At 43.4% G+C, this 22,099-nt stretch overlaps 1 protein-coding gene across 1 annotated transcript in view; it reads right to left on the reverse strand.

Moving 5' to 3' along the window:
- LOC137881667 (PDZ domain-containing RING finger protein 4-like) overlaps positions 1–14,019 on the reverse strand; it is a 48,229-nt gene extending 34,210 nt beyond the window's left edge. Inside the window, exon 1 of the mRNA XM_068723701.1 lies at positions 13,718–14,019. Within this exon, the coding sequence (XP_068579802.1) occupies positions 13,718–13,786 (69 nt within the window). The 5' untranslated portion in view covers positions 13,787–14,019. The remainder of the gene's footprint in view (positions 1–13,717) is intronic.
- Between the last annotated feature and the right edge of the window lie 8,080 nt (positions 14,020–22,099).

Raw genomic sequence — 22,099 nt, forward strand, 5'->3', positions numbered from 1 at the left:
CGGGAGGATAACAGCTCAGTGGGTGCAGAAATATGTCCATGTGAAGACAGCATGATGCTCAACAAAGAGCCTCCCCACCGGTTCATGGAAATACTTAAGTCACACAAAATGTATTTTTAGGATAATCAGACCTTTCCGTCAGCAGGCAGTTTCACTTGTTACTGCAGAAAAAGCACAGGTGTAACGGTAACATTAATTAATAACGGCTCTGTCCAATTTAGGTGTGCCAGTAAATCATTCTAGAGAGTCCGCATGCACACCACCAGGGCCGTACAACTGGAACACCTGAATGGAGTGCGACCATTATTCATGTTATCAATTACACCTGCGTTCAATGTATCAAAATGTCTGTTGTAAATTAGGTCAGCTGCACTGACTAGCACACACTGTGTTGGTTTTAAATACAAAGATTGCAGTTGCATCATAAAGCAACACCACAACCAACACACTAAACGTAAACATCTTTCAGCTGTGAAATAACATTTTACATTTTGGGACATATGCCCATTGCTTCTCTTTCCAAAAGTTAGATAAGAGGTTAGATACCACGCTCACACAGTATCTGTCCATCAAGTTATGAGGAGTTATGTGCTGTAACCGTTTCTTGGCAAAATGACTTCCAGGAGTCTCCGCTCAAGAAATAATCCAGCGCAACTAAAAATTATCATTTGTGAATGGATTAAACAAAGAAGATATGAAGATATAACAAGATATATGCCTCCTCTTGTGGTCTATCTTTCAGCTAATGCCATTTTTTGTTTTTTTAGGACATAGGAGATTAAAAAAAAAAATAACTGTATCTAATCGACTTTCAAATTAACCCACCTGTTCACCCAGCAGATACAGCATTCATTAATAAATATGCTGCTTTTGCAATTTTGCCAACACATGCTACAGCCAGAATTTGGCACTCCACAGATGAGAGCTCTTCTTCTCTCACCCACCATCAATATTTAAAGTCACCTCAAGCATTACACATGAAGAGGACCATTCATGATTTACCTGTTATAATCCAGCAGATGGATTGATTTTCATTTCATAAAGAATGTATCTTTGAATTACCTTAATGCCTGTATGCCAGTCCTTCTAGTGGTTTAACCAAGTGACCTCCCATCTAAGCATAGACGTCAACTTTATCCTGGATGCTATTGTGTATTAATGTTAACCAAATTATACAGCATGCTTTTTCTACTAATTTTTTTTTTGCCTTTTTATATGCCATCTGTATCTATACAACGTTTCATATTGAGAGGGAGGACTTGTCCTCCGTTGTAGGCTTCAGCCTTGAGTGGCCATTTTCTGGCATAAGAAGACCTATAAATCTCAGATTCACCCGGGGCCTTCGCTGAGGTTTGGGCTGTGGTCGCGTAGACTTGTCAGACAAAGACGGGGAGGAAAACGGAACTCCCTCAGTGGTGTGACTGCCAAATGCATTCCTGTACAAAGAACACGCAAGTGTGATAGATTTTCCCCAAGCATCCAGGATATTTCCAGGCTGTATGTTTCCTGAAATACAACTCTCTCCCCAGAGCAGGGAAATTTAGTGGAGAGCTGAAAGAGCATTATGCGATGCGCAGACACACAAACACAGAAGCATAATAGGAAGTGGGAGCTAGCTATCAGTTGGCTCCTCAACCTTTTTTCAGTTCCCTGATGAATCGCAGCCTTCAGGTAGAGGAAGCATCCCATCGTGATCCCACCCCCTTCTCTCTCTATCGCAAAACATGTCCTGCTATTGATTAATTCACAAACAGTCTAAAATACACTCAGTGTCTAAAAACAGACATTCCTGTATTGATTACTTCTGTGCTATTCCCTCAGGCTCCCTCAGTTCCAAAGGCGCGCCCGACGCCTCTGAGGAAAACACTGTTTCCAAATCAAATTCACTTAAACTGCTGTTACTATCAAAATGATGGCGGTAACCGACCTTTTATGCAAAAACACACAGTGTATGTAACTTGCATAAATCACAGACCTTGTTTACGGTTAAATAAAGCATAATTTGCTGCTGAGTATGTTTGGCTGAAGCAAGCTTTGGGCTTCACTGTGGTCCTTTGGCACTGATCAGTCACTGTCTGTTGTTTTTTTTTTTAGGGAACTCTCAGCGTGTCTGTGTGATGACAGCAGCCACTGCTTTTTCACATTTGACAAGCGATGGAGAGAAACTGACATGGAACGATGACACTCACAGTTGGTGATACGCCAATGACACTAATAGACTACTACTCAGCGATCCCCTGACGTTATCCAGTCTCGTTTTTCTTGATCTATGTCTCTCTCGCTCACACATCACCCCAGAGCAAAGCCGGATCGAGGAAAAGGAAGTCCGCATATTCACGTAGGCTCAGATACTGTACATTCATAAACAGTTTGTCAACAGTTAATTTGGCTTTCGCCAAGTGACAGCAACAGGTTTGACTTTTGAAGAAAGAGTAAGTTATATATACAGTATATGTCAACATCCGTCCACTTCTCCGCTACTTATCCAGGCCGAGGTGGCTAGACATCCTTCTCTGCAGCCCCATCCTGTAGTTCTTTCTGGGCTAACATGAAGTGTTTCCCAAGCCAGATAGGATAAGTGCAGTAATCACTCCAGCATGTTCTGGGTCTACCGGCTGTCTCCACCCAGATGGAGGTTCCAGAACAGTGCGAAAAAAACAAAAACACAACAGATGTTGTACTAAGCAACCTCAACCAGGACTGTGGTGTAAATGGACCCAGAGACACGCAAAACTCCTTCCCTTGGGACCGAATGTGAATCATTGAATTGAAATTTGATTTCATGATGGAGGGCATATTAGTCCCAGTGAACGGCCAGATTAAGAGCAATTCAAACTATGATTTGACCAAGATAGAAAAGACTAACTTCACCCATAAAGGAAACAAAGGCCCTGAGGCAGACTATTGATTGGAGCTCCCAGGCGGGTTGTCCTGAACCAGTGGACTGTGTAGTGGGTTCACCAGAGATACATTATAAAAGAAATGTATACTGGTATGAAGTACGTTTATAAATTATTCTCTCAGGTAAAGCAATTCCTTAAGAATTGAGACAGAATTGTATAGTTTGTATGAAACCAATGCATTTCAAGACTTAAGTCAAAAGCAACACATTTTTACGCTTTTCCAACTAAATCTCTCAACGCAACAAAACAGGGGGCCGAATAAGGCAGGTGGCCCCCTCCTCAGTGTGCCAGTCTGCCTGCTAGTGTTGAGGCTGTGAGGAAGGAGGTCTGACTGTGAGAGGATCTGGGTTGTGTGGGAGGTGCTGGGTTGACTGCAGTGCTGCAGGGGAGAAAACACGGTCACCATTCCAACCTCACAAAGATTGCATCTTCTTTCTGCTGTGAACTTCTGCGAGCTGCTTTTTCACAACAATGTGTTGTCTTGTAAAAATAGTTTATTTCTCTCACATGTTCATATTGATACATAGAAAATGAAGTGTGCCTCAACTTAAAAACGGCACTTTCATTTTTGCATTCTTCGGCAACAAACACGATTTATCATATGGAGATTAGCGTTTAACAAACTCTATGTGAAACACTTCTTGCAAATCAATTTAACCCAAAGACCGCCTTATTTCAAGTTCTAATGCAACTGGACTTTTGAATTGATTTTGCAATCCAGTTGAATTACATTTACACCGAGACGTCACCTGAAACTCACCCTACATTGATGCGCCATTGATTTCAATTGAGAGAGGTTAGAGTTTTTAAAAAGCCATTGTGATGCTCTCATTGTAAATGCAGCTCATTAAAAGCGAGACCTTTGGAACTGTGTCAGTGTGTCGGCAGCGGCAACATTAAAGCCCCAGCTCAGCACACCACTGTAGACTTAAACACTCAGCCACATTGCAAACTGAGAAACAGAAACCCTCAAGCTTTATTTTCACAGCTATGGGCTTGTTGTCTGGATTTTGTACTCTGGCTAATAATACCTGATATGGCTCCTCGTGTTTTCTTAGGATTTGTCGCTGCAGCAGCTGCATTCATGGAGCTTCTTATCGCTTTCCTCCCCAGAGCCTGGCTCTATGAGCTGGGGAGCACGGAGGTGTGAGTGTGTGTCACCCTTCCCATCAAACCGCTGTCAGGCCGGGCTTATCATGGGAGCCGCAGGGGGTGCCCGCTGACCTGTGGAGTGACACCCAGCATGGCTGCCTCACCCGTGGGAGGGGCTTTGTGTCACCCTGACACCCCCCCCCAACACACACACAGACTGATCTCCTGACCTGCTACAGAATCAGTCGCCCTCTCACACACAGACCTGTCAGAGACAATCCACACCTTGTGAGCCACCGCACAGGAGAGGTTATATAGCATAAAAGAGCAATGTAAAAAAACAAAACTGGAGGTTGTGTAAAAGACAGACAAAAGAGTGAAAAAGGGCCGTCACTGAGGGTAGCCACCACAAGAACTCAAGGCTTTGTCACCTCTTTTTATCGACTATAGATCACACAGGCAGCCCCGGTCCTGACACCATCCTATTTCTCCAAATGTCAGCGGTGATGTTGGAGCTGATATCTTGCGGCGGCGGGGGGTGGGGGGTGGGGGTGGGGGTGGGGGTGGACTGGACAGTGAACACATTGAATGGAACAGATAAGAGAAAGCCTGTATATTCTGTCAGGTCCTCCCTCATTTCACAGCGAAAAGAGGACCTTGTTTTTATCACCATCCAGAAGCACCTGCAAAAATGCACATCTCTGACTCATGCGTAAATGAAGATAATATATTGTATATCTTTTGATGAGGCCTTCTACAGCTCAGCAGGTACTTATCCTGTAACAACTCTCAGTGGTATTGTATCTTGAAAATGAACAAATTTTGTATCACTCTCTGAAATGATGCGATTGAATGATTCTAAACTCATTTTGATTGAAAACTAACTAAATCAGTTATGGATAGTTCTCTTTCATTGTCTCTGCCAACAAGTCAAGTTGCAGTTTACATCTATGCATCTTCAAAATGTTATCACTTCATAATTATATCCTATTAGACATGTGTGTGACATTGTCATAACTTCACAGGGACCTTGAGCTTTGACGACTAAATTCTAATCAGTTGCTCCTCGACAAAAAAGACTAATATCTAACGCTGAGAGAGAAGGGAAAAAATAAATTCCAAGAAAGTTGGCCTGCTGCATAATAGTGGAAAACCTTTCCAATGCTATGCTGTGACACTGGTAACAAAACAAATGTTAATTGCTTAATTCTGAGTATTGCACCAAAATACTAGACTTTTTTTTTTTGGACACGTTTTCCAATAAGACCCTACTGACATAACCAGTGAGAAGTGCACAAAAAAGTACAAATACATACATCTCTCATGTGAAAATACACAAACTTTGGTAGAAAATTGTGCGTTGTGTTGGACCCCATCACACGTGTTTTCGTAGCTTTAGGTTACCTGGCGCTTCACAGTTGTTAAGGTTTTCATGTCTGTTTCTAGCTGAATTTTCTTTCCCAGCACACAATCCCCACTAATTGGGAGGAAAAGGGAAGATGTGTTCTTGTGAATTGCAATAAATTAATGAGGGCCCTTCTGTCTGCTTAAACTCAGATAATCAGCTAAGAGGCACCCTGGATGCAGATGCACAACCCCCCGTGTGCGTCCCATAGCTCTTTGTTTTTCACCAATGTTTGTAGTGGAAAAGCACAAGCTGTCAGGTCTTTTCTCACTCTGCTCATGAGAAACACACACACACATACATAAATACACACTCTCTCAAACACACACGGACAGAAGTTGAGAGCAGAGTTTCCCATAAAAGCGACCACATAGACAGACACACATGCACACATACTGTAGCAATCACACTAAGATACAAACCAAGTTAGACAGGGACACAGCTAGTCATGAGCGTACACACACATATCTACTCACACATACGCATACTCGTATTTCCAATAAACAAGCATGCTTGCACACACCAGTGATGTGTCTGTGTGTGTAAAGGGAATAACTAGCTGCTTTGAAATGCATTATGTCATGTTTTGAGTTATACAGAGGGCCACAAGTCATGGCTAATAACGATGGGGGCAGAAAAATATGGCTCCTTTGTTTACCGGCAAAGGTACGGTAAGAAACAAAGAGAAGAGGACAGAAAATATTTTACATCCCCCCCCCAAGCAACAGTAACATGCCGTTTCCCAGCTTTTGACACATGCACACCCGCACACGCACACGCACACACACACACACACACACACACACACACACACACACACACACACACCTGAGTCATCTCACGCCGGGTTCAATTCATTAAATAGACGCTCTGGTTCACCAGGGATTGGCATTGAGATACTCAGGCATGTAGTTCATTTTCTCCGTCGCTCCTCCAGTCTGATTGAAGTTGACGGCCTTTGATCTTGATTAGCATGTGAAAGTAAAACACGCACTAAGACAAGGCTCGGTGTTACTCATGGATGACGCCACGCTGATGTCATCCTCATCCGCTTAAGGGAGATTTACCCAAAGTGAGATTACTTTTATCCCAATGAATTAATGAGGTGATGGAAATTTTTAAAAAAAAGGAAGGTGAATGAGTAGCTATAATGACCTCCAGGACTTTGTTTGCTTCTATAATTGGTTTCTTGTTTCTGTGCAGGTATATTAGACGATAACCTCCTATCACAGCCCTTGTCTGAACACCTTAGGACAGCAAACAAGCACTTCTACAACCGACTCGCAGCAGTGACATGTAGAGAAATTAGTTCTCTGATGCTTTAGTTCCCTCAGGTAAATGGTGTGTCATGGTTTGTTTGTGCAGCTCTTACTTGGCGGTAGCTGTGAGTGAAATAAATCAGCACGGACGGAAGCACAGGAGATAAGACTAATTCTGAAGAGCTATGTCCATGTTCGGTTGGAGAGGCGGAAGGAGACGAGGAGGCCTGGAGACTTGATTTGAGGGCTGAAAAGGTCAGCTGGGTTATTATTGAGATAAGAAACAGATGAAAAGGAAAAGGTCAATTTATCATCTCCCTCCTAAATCCCTCCTGCTCCTCCACGGTGAGGTTTAGTGGACTGACTGATAAAACTTATTGACTTCATGTCTTGTGGCAAAAGTGGCATCATCTGTATCCGAGAAGTACAGTGCACATATCCAAGATGTGTGACCTTTCTCTTATCTAAAACAACATTGTGTTTTAAAAAAAAAAAAAATATATATATATATATATATATATATATATATATATATATATATATTTGCTATCCGTTATAGCGAAGCAGCCAAGCGATTGAATGTGTGATTCACACAAAATTAAACTGTGAAAATCTCCACTTACGCAGCCAGTGTGATGAGGTTGTGGTTACGCAACGCTGTCTGCAGAGTCTTCAACCTGATAAGTATGGGAATAGCATTAGAAGCTGAGAGGGGAGCTATAGAGCGAGGACGTAAATACTAATCCTTTGTAAACAGCTTGAGTGGAAAAAGATCATCTCAGCATATTTATATCTCAATTTCAGATGCCGGGAACCCCGGGACAGACAGCGGTGGAGCTCGCAGACATCCATTTGTGTTGTAATCAAACACGGCTGGCTGACAGATCAGGCTTATGGCTAGAAGCTGTAGGATGAAGCAAAGAAAGAGCACTGGAACTGATGATGGGTAATGGGGCTGACTCAGAAATATGGTTCTTTATATTAGCAAGGCATGAAAAGGATTTGTGGGTGTATGCATCTGTCCATCTGTCTGCCTATGCACCTGAAGAGAGCTTGAAAAACATGGACCTTTGTATTGCATGGGAATTGCAAAAGCAGCCCTGAAAGGTCAGATTATATTTGGGGCTAATCTTTCCCAGGTGGACACACAAGATCAATCAAGCAGCACGCCCCCCCCCTCCCCCCTCCTCTTTCGTCACTCCTATCAGTTTTAATGGTTAAGGGACATCCTTCAAAAAACCATAATGGAAAAATAAGATGGATGGGGGCATTTGTAGCTAACTGTCTGGAGATAGTGCTGAAGATGTGGTGGGGGATGAGAGCAAGGTTCAACAGCATTAATGTACCATCAAAGCCATCAGAGGCACAGGTACGCTCATAGTGGTGAGGTGGGAGGGTTCCAGAAGCATTATCTCCAATGTAGATTACAATTTCAAAATAGGCCTTCAACGAACACTTTTTCATTATTAATTGATCTGACAGATTTTCAGAAAATAGTGAAAAATGACCCTCAATAATTCCTAAAGTCCACAGAGATACCCGGAAATGTCTAAAATGACCAACAAACAGTCTTGATTGGCTTGATGATTTGACTGTTTATCATAAAAATGCTTGTATCTTTATATACCTTTAGTAATAATACATTTTTTGTACAGCACCTTTAATGCAAAGATGCAGCTCAAAGTGCTTCTTAAAACAGGATAAAAACAAAAAGAGGGAGCATGTATATAGAAAAGACGATGGGGTCCAAAATGCTTCCTTCAGGAGCCCCATAATCACAAAATCACCTGACGTTTTTGATTGATTCAACAGGGAGAGCTCCTTGACCGTTCACGCTGTTGGAGCGCTCTAACTGTAAGTCAACTTACATTGTCTGAGCAGAAAATGAACTATTATTGTCGGAGCCCTAGACGTTCAAGATTAGTCCTCTCCAACATTCCAATTCTTTAGACTAAATTCAAAACTAATACCCTTGCTTACACAGATAACACAAATATACACTCTGCTGGCTTTTGTATGTGATGATCCATGCAGCCCGGTGAAGCTTGAAACCCCTTTTCTCAGAACCCCTGGCTCTTGTGATAGCTGCTCAACCTTTTATTAAATGCATATTCATTACACACATGGCCGGTGGTGTCGCAGGAGCAGCAGCAAGTCAGATGTGTCCTCCTTAGACCTTCTCCGGTCCACAGGTTTCACATGTGGCGTCACCACACAGAAGAGCATATCCTCCCCCCGCTGCAGGACCGGACTCCAGGGAATCGAGCTTCACTCAAAAAACAAATGAATTTCAGATTTGCTTCACTTCACGTATGTCTGTCTGTCAGTCAGTCTGTCCCGTCCCGCCAACCTGGTGACACTGCTCAACATGACATCGCTAAACTCTGCGATTCCATTACAATGCACTAATGGGCGCTGTCACACTCCAAAATTCATAAACACAGCTTTCTGGTTTTATAGTTAGAATATTCACTAAGAAAGTGTTTTTGTTTCCTGTAGAGAGATATGTGTGTGTGTGTGTGTGTGTGTGTGTGTGTGTGTGTGTGTGTGTGTGTGTGTGTGTGTGTGTGTGTGTCTCTCACATTCTCATTCATATGCATCAGCAAGTTATCAGGGACTGCTGTGCCTCATTGAGCTGGAAAGCAGCTTTCCATTTATTTCTCAAATGCAGCGGAGAGTGATTCTGGTCCTGTTTAATACAACTTATAAAACTGGCTGTGGTGCTTTCAAAACTTAGAGTAACAAAAAAGAAAGCCAGGATCATTGGAAAATGACTAAACAGGATAATATATATCAATATATCACACAGCAACATTACCCAGCGATGGCTCATCATCAGCGCTAACCGTTGACACCTAGAGGAGTCTTTTCAGCCCGTTCTCATTCCCAGGGCGTCAAATAAGAGGCTCCGTCACGCCCCTCGGCATCCGATGAAGGCGCACAAGGCAACCGCTATCGTCTGTATGAGACGCACCGGGCTTTCAAGGTACTACATTCTAAACCCATCGCCTCAGAGAAAATGCTCCTGGAGTGTGAAATGGTCACATATGCGATCATTGAGTATGCAAGTTGAAATTTCATGTATTCATGCGAGTGCTTGATAACCATTATCATTGGTGCCCCTGTCGGAGCAGAGACAAAAGCTGCTGTCTATTCCACCCCTGCTCACGCTCGTCACAGCCCCGTGCTCACGGGACAGCATTTATACACGCGGAGCAGAAATTCTACCACGTCTCCTCCTCCTCCGACCAGCAGCACAGCTTCGCCTCGCTGCTCTGCCGATCTCCGCTGGGAGCCAACAACGACATAACACTGCTGGAGGCACAGGTCGTATTGCTGGCCCCGCTGGAGGGAAGGGAGGCACGGAGAACCTGAACCAGGACTGATGGGGGGATGACTGTATGACCTGTTACAGTAAAATGAGGGGTTTTCTAAAAGGGTGTTCAGAAACACTACCACTTTCATCCACAGGGAGCACCGAAATCCACACAAAATGAAAGTTCCTTGTAGTGGCTTTAAGTAAAAGAATGCAAGTATATGATCACGAAAAAGTACTACATTATCATAGATTGTTATTATTATTGATGCAGAAACATGCAATGCAATGTAATGTTGTAGCGGGCAGCAGTCATTTTAATAATTTATATACTGTTGGGTGGTTTCATCTATTGTTGCAATGCATTGTAAAAAGTACAATATTTCTCTCTGAAATGTAGTTGAGTACAAAAGTAGCATCAAAACTGTACTTTAGTACAGTTCTTTTTAAAGTTCCACTATTGATTAATACTAAAAGGGTGTAACCAAATCATGTGCTGGTGCGACAAATTGAGAAGAGGGAAAGTTAGTCCGCAGCCCCGAGTAGATGACGAGAATGTGCTTGTCTTTTTGGGTCCCTTTGTTTTGATTGCAACCCTATTTGCAAAAAAAGGCTTTTGTCAAAAGACAACGCAGACCATTAATGCATAAACACACTTGCACACTGCAGAAATCTCATACGACCCACATAACTCTGAGCTACGCTGCGTTGCTTCGCTCATCAACATCTGCCATCCTGCTAATTAGCCCCCAAAAAAGCCACACATCACTGGGTTTCAGCGGTGCACAGACAATGTGTGACACTCACGAGGGGAGCTCACGGACACAATGGGAATAACAAAGCTCTGCCAGATCACAGAGCGAATCTACTACAGCATGCTATTGTCTGCAAAAAATGGCCCAAGCAGCAGCTCGGTTAAAATGCAAGCTATATGAGTCTGGTTGAGCGAAGTGTGAGAGCCGCTGGATCTCGGGTCAATAGGTTCAACAAGGTTTCGTCCTTGTTGACCAAAAATGAGAAAAACCTTCCTACTTCTTCTCCTTCGCACCGTGACCAATCACTGTAAAGTTAAGTGGACGGGAATCCAGCAGAGAGCAGGCTGGAGCAAAGGTTTAAACAAATGGAATCAGAGAGATCAGAGGAATCAAAAAAGAGAGTAAGTAGTAAGTATAACAATAAGAAAGTGGGAGTTGGGGTGTAAACAAGTGCAAGGCTACAGGAAGATTCCTGTGTCCAGGCAAGAAGGCTGATACAATAAATAAAAAATGTCAGCCCTGTGAGATGGCTTTGCAGGCCAGCTGAGAAAGGTGAGCACATTTCCATGCAGAACACTCGCAGCCGTGAGAACAGAGAGAAAGAGGGAATGGAGAGAGACTGAGGGAGCCATCTAGTCATAAATCTCCCACAGCTACTGGGGTCAGGCAGACGGAGAGAGTGTCAAAATTGTTCCTGAGTGTGAAGGGAAGGGGAGGAAGGTGGCTAACCAACCACTGTGAATGACTCCGGCTCCTCGAATCAACCCGCTGCAAGGCCGGTCAGTCACGCTGTGACACCAGGAAACCACTTCTACCTCATTTGCATACACACATTCAGCAACTCTGCATAATCAAAGAGTAGAGTGCCGAGTGCGTGTGTGTGTGTGTGTGTGTGTGTGTGTGTGTGTGTGTGTATCTATGTCTAGGTGAGTGTGTGTTTCCGAACAGCAGACAGACGGGAGAAAAAAGATTGAGCAAGGACGGAAAAGAAACGAGAGGGTGAGAGCTGAGCAAGCCGGACAGATGAGACAATATGTAGGAAAGAGGATTAGGATGCCGGCGGTGTGAGCGCGGCTTCCTGCTGTCACAACACACTTCTCCTGACCACAAAGACATGGCGACACACTTTTATAGCTGCAGGGAGAGCTCTGCTCCCTGGAGAAGATTCTTCTCCCTGTCTGTCTTCCATCCCTGTTCATTTCTGCCAGTTGTGTTGCTGTTTTTATGTGTTTGCTGTGCTGTTGCTGAGGGTGTACTGCTGGTTTTGTTGTCTCTGTGGACATGTGTGAGCGTGTGCACGAATATGAGAGTGAGAGGAGGTGGTTTGTCTGTGATGTACGTGTTGTTTTTTTTATTGATAAAACAGTATTTCAGACCAAAAAGTCTACTTAATTACTTCCCTTCCTCCCTCTTTCTTCCTCTTTAGTCTTCTCCCAGCATTGGTGGGATTTCACCTTTGCTCCTTTCCTTAATTTCCCTTTTCCCTAGCACTTTCTTTAACAACTGTATCTTTAACGGCTTACTCTCTATTCCCATCCCAGTCTTTATCTTCCATGCTCTATATCCTTCCTGCCTTACCTCCCACAGCGGTGATCAGAAAGTAGGTGCTGATATTGCAGCTCCCGCCTGAACCGGCTCAGTATATCAGTGGGTGGACAGACATGCCAGAGAGCCTCCTGTCAACAGTGAGTGTGCCCTGGAGACTGGCCCACTTGGCGGACACTGAGCCCCCCAGCTAAACCACGAGAAAAAGGAGTCGACGCTATTTCTTAACAACTGGTGCGGAGAGAGCCACAAAGCCAAGATAAGCACCAAGACAGCACTATTTTTATGGTCCTCCTGAGGAGAGGCAGGCACTTCGGTGGCTACCTATTCATCCTTCATGGTCCCTGGACAATGCTGTCTGTCTGCTAATATTAAACAGACCATTAGTGAATGCAACCTCCTTCACTGCTGATCTAGGAGCTTGCAGCACGGCTTTCTCCGACCATTCATGCAGTTCCAAATGCGATGGACAATGTCCACCGGCAGAATTTGGCAGAGTCTCAAGTTGCACACGAGGTGAACGCTACAGGCAGTGGTTAACCCAAGCTAGTTTCAACCTCCCCCACTTCATCTCATCCCGTCGTTTCACAAGGGTAAAGAGACACATTTCACGTCTAATTAATGCACAGGATTGTTGTATAAAACGGCTAATGAGGCTGTGATCACAGTGGCGTGAAGGCAGGCGCTATTGGAAAGGAGGGTAAGCACTACCTCACTTCCAGGAGACACTAAGCTTCACAATTATTAGCCTATCACAGGAAGGGAGAGAGTTGAGGTGGTGAGGTGAATGCTTGTTTATCTGCCTACCCACAACCTGAGATATTGCCCTCTGCCTATTTATCTGCCTCTCAGTAAAATGCAGAATTATTCTGCAGACGTCAAACAAAATCATGAATGATTCGGAAACTGTAAAGTTGAATGCATGAATGCATAATGCGTTTGAGAGATGAGATCAAGATCAGTAAGAGCAAGTGTTCTCAGAGAAGTCAAAACAAATCTGCCGGCGCAACACTGACCCGTCTCACAGTGACACCAGAAGTGCCGAAAGAAAACTTTGAATGGAAATATGTTCAATGACAATTCTATTGAGGACTCAAAAGTTGGCAAAAATACATCATGTGAAATATGTCCTGTACTAGGGTATGACTAATTCATAAATACATCTGGGCTGATAAATGGGCTGAACACTACCTACTCCCTAAGCAAGTGCTAATTACTGGAAACACATCTGTTGGTGAGCAAAAAGCATCTCTCGCCATAATGCTGCCTCACTTTCATTTGAAGTATTTATCCCTAAAACACTCGCTACAAGGAACCTCTTTCCAAAAACAAGCAGCAGCAGCAGCAGCAGCCTAGGACTGCTCACAGCACAGCTGTCATAATGAACCACATACAACAACACACACAACATCGATGCCAGAGTCGGCCGTGCATCTGCTCACCTGTGCAATCTCATACAGCAGCTTGTAGTGTTCCTCTCGCTTCTGTAAAGTGCACAGATTGCAGCCCATTATAGTCGTCGTGGAAACGCCAGGCGTCCAATTCTCCCCGAGTAGTGGTGGTACGGACACAGGGGGTCACCCTCCACACCGGAGCGCTGGTTCTCATCAGTCACTCCTTAAGCAAGCATCTCTTTCAGCCATCCCATTCACACACAAGCGGACAGAAACAAACCCCAGCTCAAAAGGAACAGAGAGCTCCAGCTGAGTCTGACAGACGAAGGTTCAGATGTGAACAGTGTGGCAGCCGCTTCAGCAGTGGTACAAGTAGCAGCATCAGCCGGCGGGTCTCCTCTCTCCCGCTCCCTCTATTTCACAGACTCAAACACACACACACACACACACACACACACACACACACACGCACGCCGGAGTTGTGACTCTCGCTCGCTGAGACACTCCCCCCTTTTCCCTGCTCGGTGTGGGCTCGCATGACGACGCTGATACCAGCTCATGAATAATGAGGGAGAGCACTGTGATATTCATGAGGGAGGCGGGAGCAGGGGAGGGCACCGACTGAAGAGGGAGGAGTGAGTGAGAGCAGAAGCGCTGGTTCATTAAAACTGAGGCACAGTTATACAATAAGCTCCTTTGTGTGTGCAGCTCCCGTGAGGAGCATAGACGGGGCCGACTGTGCCGAGACGATAGACACACACACACACACACACACACACACAATGTGGGCAGAGGAGGTTTTCTAAGGCTTATGGGTAACCTACCTGCATCTGAGGTTATTCGGAGTATTTATCTGCTTCGTGAGTTGAGGATGTGTTGTGTGTTTATTTCTGAAGGAAATTAGGAACCACATCGCTTAAGGAGAGCGGTGAATACAGCTAGGGCTGCGTATGAGGAAGATATATGGTCACTGATGATGATGGAGATAAAGATATTACTTCATGTTAAAGTGTTAAAGATGTTGAAGTGTACTCAGTTCTTCCTTTCTGCTGCTTTCAGTATACTGCCAACATAACTGAACACAAAAGGCACCCATAAAAAAAAAAGGCTGTTACATTTTGAAGTGCAGTTTTCTACTGACACTCTCTTTCTACTAACTAAAAAAAAAAAAAACCTGAGTGCAAAATCCCGCTCTTTTGTGCACTTCGATGACAATATATAGTGCAGCCCTAATCACAGCTCACAGGCATTTGACAAGCAAAGCAAAGTTGACAGTTGTTGGTTTCCAGCTTCCCCAATGTGAGGATTTGCTGTGTTCATCTGCTTTCTATCACTTTGGACTGTAGGTCAGAAATTGCAAAAAAAATAATCAACAGATCACCTTTTGACCTTATGTGGGTTCCTCATTTCCTATTTGATACATGAGATGAAACTGGAACAATTTTGATGATTGTTTAGGTATTTTCCTTTAGACAAATTGTGTATTTTGTCATGATTTTGCTGCTATATGATGATAAACATAATATCTTTCATCTTGAAATGTTCCAATGCAATCCAATGACATTATCTTAGGCTTTTTTTTTTTTACTATTTTCATATATTTTATAGACCAAACCGATTGTTTGAATAAGAAAATAATCTGCAGATTAATTTTATAATGTTACAATGAAGAGATGTGAGCTCTAGCATTATAAATCATCCCAATACAATGGAAAGTATTTCAGGAGTGCTAACACTTAATGGACCTCAACGTTGCAGTGCCAAACTATCTTATAAGAGAAATATGAATTGACACAGACCTGTGAGATATAAGAGGAACCACAATCTATTGCATATTTATAAGTGAGTAGGCACTACAGGTGTCACTGATAACGGGAGTCCTCACAGCAAATTGGCAATCAGCAAAGCCAGAGACTTCAGAGACAATACGTCAACCACTGCTTTCCCTCAAACTGCGATAATTGTAAAACAATAGACCTTGACTATTGTCTCCACCACGGAACCCCCGTTCGCTCGCAGGAAGTTTCACTAACGAGCAATAATTATTAACAAATTGGTCTCCGAGCCAACAGTGGGACTCGCTGTGCAAAATACAGCTAAGACTAGATGAGCGCTCATCAGCTGGCTACTGGGCATCCCACCCCGGGGGACTCCGTAATCCGATTTTCTGGGCTTTAATTTTGCTCCACTGCCTGGAGGCAAGCCAAACACACACGTTCATCATACAGCACACCATTATGGTTAATACCTTCTACCATCCTCCCTCTTCGTCTGCGCCACCAAAACCGTCCCCGCTACCATCCGCTCCTCATCCTGAAGAAGCCACAACGAGTGTGTTTTCTGCAGTTGCCAGGCAATATCCAATCCACGAAGTGCTGTTCACTAAAGTGTCAATTTGACATCAAAGGGTCTTGTTGGGAGACTAGGGAGCGGGGATAGAATATTGCATTTGATGAACAGGGCTGCCGTGTTTGCTTGCGGTAGAATGGACTGTGAAAGAAATGTGACAGTCTTCTGAAATTGTATATTGAGGACTGAAAGCTATGAAGTGCTTGTGAGCGAGAAGGACTACTTGTCTAGTTGTCTATAGTCAGCACAGATGGAAAATGGGAAACCATCAAGGGTCAAATACAATGTCCTCCCTGCATAGAAGGACAAATATTAGACCCAGAATGTGCTGACGGTATCCGACATTAGCACAAGAAGTGTACTCCGCGTTCAGGTCTGGATGACCGTCACTCTGTGATGTTGGCTCTCGCTGACCTCTTAAGGTTAAGATGCTCATCGGTCACCTAAATGGTCTTTCTCATCATCTGTACAGCGAGACCAATACAGTAGCTTCTGCCTGCGGTCAAGCAGCACCTCTCGATGGGACATGCAGAGTGAAGGATGCTCTTTGAAGAGTGCATTAAGACTGATAAAAGCTCTCCTGAGGAGCTTTATGGCCGAGAGTTCTACATTGTGACGGGGTGAATTTACCTGAGACTGCATTTCCAATGCGACCCGAGGGCAAGATTGGCACATTATAGATACATTTAGTAAAACCATTTACTTTCGGACAAGGTGAAGCAGTACTGGATGTGTGATTTGTCTTTTTGCCTGTCCCTGGTAGACCTTTTAAGTGGCAGTTGTGATCAATATAAGAAACTTACTCAATAAATCTTATTGTTTAACATTTATATGGAAAATGAATGCAGCTATTGTGTGTTAAGTCTGTATATTATAAGATGACCACTGATTCTGTCTCCTTCTCATGTCCTTTCCACTTCCCCGCTGTCCTTTCCTACTGTCCAGCGGTCGTTTATCATCCAGTCTGCCCTTTGCCTGCTCGGGTAGAAACAGGCCCTCAATCGTGTTCATTCTCTCAGTTAATGGGCCTCACATCGCTGGGCATGGAGAAGCGATTTGTCCTCACCGTGATGGGTGTATTTTGAGGTTTCTTCAATTGCATTTCTGACAAACTGATATTTGAGCTCACCTTAAATCTGGAGGTATAACCTTCAGCCAAGTGTGTAATGCAGGTATATAGCTGGGTTGTAAACCTCCGTGCCCTCAGACATCCCCGCCTAATGCTCACACAGCCACAGTCTTTTTCTCTTTACGTCTTGTCACACATATGCAAAGTACACACAAGCACACACACCCACACACACACACACGCTCCCCCCCCCCACACACACACACACACACCACAACAACAACAACAACAAAAACTCAACTGATCTTGACGCTGCCAGTGTGTAATATGAAGTCACAATCAGTACCCTCAAATTGTATTTGCATCGATTTCTTGTCCCGGGATAAATACCGCCGTCCGTCCCTCCGCAGAGCAATGAAGTTGGATCAATTCAATATTCCACTGCATCTGGTTCAACAACCTGACATGCATCCCATCTGAATGCCAATTAAAACAGGTAAAACGCGGAGCGTATTTTTCATTTCCGCTCTGACAGAAACTTTTCAAGACGATTGTGGCTGCTAATCACTGCTGTTGTCGGGGAAGCTCTTGGCAGCAGCTTAGGGGGAAGAAGACGCTCGTCATTTGAGAAGCTGATATTCCACATACCGCAAATATGAGATGAGTGTTATTAAATCTAATAGAAATAAAGCTTAGGTTCGGGACAGGAAAGTGGGGGGATCAGTCGAAGAGATGTCTATATTCCAACACGTCTGTAAGCTTATGGTAACCTTGACAACAAACAAGAGAGCATCTTAACATGGCTGGAGATTTAATAAGAGGCTGTTATTGCTGTGATTACTTGTCTATGGCAATGTCTGTCAGGAATATCAAGTCCCCACAGTGTTTAATACATAAACAGGTTTATTAGTCCAGCGCTGACACACCAGGTGGGCGTAAATCTCTTTGGTGTGAGCACTAAAGATTGAAATCCTGTTCACGTGAAAGGAGAGCCGTGGGGATCTGAAAGTGGTTTGTGATGTGACGCGTGGCTCAGATCTGATCGCCCACTGCTGCTGTAAAGCAGCCGCTCCTCCTGGGTACCCATGTGACCCGATTTGGGAGTAATTAAATGAGGCCCTTTTGTGAATGAATCATCGTAGCGGCCCGCTCCTCTGATGAGAGCTTTGACGGGAGTTGGTCCATCGTGCACGCATGAATGCACAGGTGGGTGCTTCAAAGCCAGCGTGGCCAGACCGTGGGAAGCCAACCAAAACATCTTCCTCAACGACAATAAATTATTAAAAAGGCTTGAATTTTTTATTCATGTGGGAACGTGATCGTGGACAAAAATAGCACGTCGTAGGCTGCCCTGCATGATAACAAGTGCAATGTTGCTTTTCAGGCAATCAACATAATGGCCGTCTAATTAATGTCCTGAAAAGCAATTTAAACTGATATTTCTGCCCACCCAAAGTGTCTATGGCATTACCTTCAAATTATACTGATTCATTATGAATTACTGGGTTATTTGACCCTCTGATTAGCACATTTAGCTAATTAAGTGATTGACTTTACAGTACGTATCTACTTCGCTAATAATCTTCTGAAAGATATCAGTAGGACATAGACATTTTTGAGAAGCAAAGATCAAAAACCCTTTTCTCGTTTCTCATAATACGGTGACACGTAAAAGTAAATTCTAACAAAGCTTATCTTGCTTAACATTCTTTTGAAATTCACACTTGTTTTGCCGCTAATGAGCCTATTCACCGAAAGACATCACACCACCTTCGAAATTTTCCCCACTCAAAGCAGCACATGACACACACTGCACGCACCACGCAACGCAGACACCCGACATGAAATCTGGTTAACCCTGATGCCTCCGTCTGCATGAAGATGAAACAAAGTGCGCATCAGACAGGAAGCTCTTGCTTTACACTGTCTGACTATGAAATTGTTGAAGAAGTGACATATGCCAAGCATTTGGTTTAGTCTGGAGTGTTACCTACACCAACAGTATCAGACCAGAAATTGCCTGTAGATACCGTAAGATGATAGAAACATTTTTCAATTTCAAGTTTATATCGTAACTACTACTTTTATCTCTTTGGTGGTTTTAGGCCATTTCAGGTAATACCATGAATCAATAAAGACAAATTACTTATGCAATGACAACGTCTTCATCAGTTAACAAATCTCAAAATGTGACCAAGAAGCTCCGAATCTAGACCTGATTCAACCCAGGCGTAGGCAGAAGAAGAGACAAAGAGAGCGCCCATCACTGAACAAGGAGAGGTACACATGAGTTTTCTCCTTTCCCTTGCCAATAATGCAACAATAACATCTTTTCATTAGACCCTCCCTGCCTGGTAAATGCCCTTTGAGTGTTTCCCGCCCCTTTAATCCAATACTCCATCAATATACCAAAATAAAATTACATTTAGCATCATAAAAGATTTTATCCACATCGCCCACCCTTGATTGGAATAATATTTTTTCATCACTTTTATCACGTTTAGCTGTGCGCTTTTCTCGGCGGCCATAGAATTTCTCCCGGCATGTCAGAAGTGCCTATCATGCGTGAACCGGGTGTGTTTTTGGCGAATGAGCAATAAACACTACATCGGTTTAAACGTGTTAGAGAAGTGACCTTTTCAGAGAGGAAACAGTTTGACGCTTTTAGCTGCATAAGTGGAGCGGTGAGTGAAAGACACGACTTCTACTTTCTCTGCTGGATGCTTCTGTCTGCTTTCATATTCATTCATCCCCAGGCTAAAGAGTGTGTAGCCTGCACCAGCTTCTGCCATGAAAACGCTCACGACCACGTGACACTGTGACCCCGACACCACCCGTGTAGCAGGACACCCTCAGGACATCCTGCTCTACTGCTGCACCAGCCTCCCTGCAGGTCTGGGGAAACAAAGGTGAAAATGTTGGCTCCCCTTATGTTTAGCCTTGATGGTTCTTAAAATCCCCCCCTGCCACCCTGTGATGAATAGTAATCGTTTCAGATGCATAAAGCACTCGAGCATAGCTGTGAAGCATGCGCTGTATATCTGTAGATCTAACAGAGACACATTAGAGGTCCATAGGTCTGCCTGCTCTTGTTGCCTGAGGTGTTAAATGATATTTGTGGCCAGATACAGCCCCTCTGTGTGCTGGGCTCCACCCTTTTTATTATATTATCTGACATCTGACATACAGTAACAAGACCAGAGAGATCCCCCGCCGTATAAACCTCCACTGGGCATTAAAAGGATTACATAGCCACCCGATTGAGACGACACAGAATAAGAACAGAAAGAATGTCTTAAACTACAATAAATACTGAGGACATACGGTGATAAATTCAGGGTTCCAATATGTAGTTTCAGATAGCACTGTGCCTATAGGAAATCTAATCTTGTGTTTCCATTATTAAGGAGGGCAGAGTGTAGCAGACGGTGGTGCAGGTATTTTACATTCAACGCACACTCAATGCAAGTATTAGTGGATTTTCTGTTTAGAAAATTAAAAAAAACTGACGGATACAGAAATTAAAACTGTAAATATTTCATGTTTCATGTTCTAACATTTAAAGCACTATGTTTAAGAGCAAGTAAAGAGAGTTAATCAATTTGAGTATTGTCATGGAAGCTCAAGGTGGCAATTCTCACTGAAAACAAGAAGCGAACATGTACAACAGGCATGTCATTGATTCCAGACTGTGCCCATTGCTGGCTGAGTACTCGTCAATACAAAGTCAATACACCTTTGATTGTGGATGAGAGTTTTGTGTTCCTGAGGAGAGAAAGCAGATCTATAGAGACAATCAACTCAGAGGGCAAACGGGTTAGACTCCATACCAACCTGTTCTGCTCCCTCTATTCAACTCTTATGCTGATTCTAGCATAAACAGAACACCTGCAATCTCGTATTGTGTCCTACGCAAGGCCTTTTGAGGCAATGTCACAAACAGGTCATCTCATTTCGCCGACACAATACCGGCGTCTTCATGTTCTTTCAATGTCATGTTGAGACAAGGTTACATGAAGCACATCCAGGCAAAGGATGGGTCAAACATTGTCAAGCATGCATCAAAGCAACACTATCAAATATTCTTATATCAACAATGGAGTGAATGACATTTGAGGTGTGAAAGACAAATTCACAGAAAATTACTCTGCAGCTCTATGGGGCTTTGTATTATTATCTGACTCTGCAGCTCTATGGGGCTTTATATTATTATCTGACTCAGGCAGCTCTATGGGGCTTTCTTATTATCTGACTCTACTTTTATTTTTTGTTCTTTTGGTTTCGCAGATTGCAAACTCCCATGAAGCCATTTATCTTTCTCAGGAGTTGGTTGAGACCAAATTAGAGCTAAAAATGAGAGTGAATATTGGACTTACATGCATCAGGGGGCCAAGCACACGACGCCAAATGAATGCTTATGTTGCTCAGTGTCTGCCGAATGAGTAAATGCTTACTAAAAGCTTAGCCGTATAAACATTATACAGTGATAAAATGTCACATGTTACGTTTTTGCTGCTCCCAAGTTGCCCAAAAAACAACGATTAATGCAGCTTTAACATATATCTTGCTTTCAGTCATATTTTGAGGGTGACAATCAAAGAGAAAAAGAAACACAAATATAAATCTGTGTTTCGTGAGCAGCAAGATTGAATCCTAAATATTACGTGTTGATGGAAAAGATTTCATAAAGAAATGTGATGCTGCCATTTTTCCTCTTAACTGTCATTTTATTTTCAATCTGTAGCTTTAAAGTAATTGCGCAATCTGCAGTGCGCATTGGTAATGTGACCTTGGTATTAAGGTTTACTAAAAATCAACTGATGCAATTTTCGCAGTTGCACCAAAAGCATCGAGGCAAAAATAATGTGATTTAGAAAAGTTGAAAAAACAAACAAAGTACATCTCAATCTTGTCAGACATGGCAGCACAGTAATTTGTGTTTGCTCTACATCAGTGCAGCAGCGGGCCACCGACGGCACACAGTGGGTGCACAAACACACCTCCATTTCCTA

Source organism: Cebidichthys violaceus, unplaced genomic scaffold (genome assembly GCF_023349555.1).
Source record: "Cebidichthys violaceus isolate CVI_PGR_0920_01 unplaced genomic scaffold, fCebVio1.0.p SCAF_3, whole genome shotgun sequence".
Classification (NCBI taxonomy): domain Eukaryota; kingdom Metazoa; phylum Chordata; class Actinopteri; order Perciformes; family Stichaeidae; genus Cebidichthys; species Cebidichthys violaceus.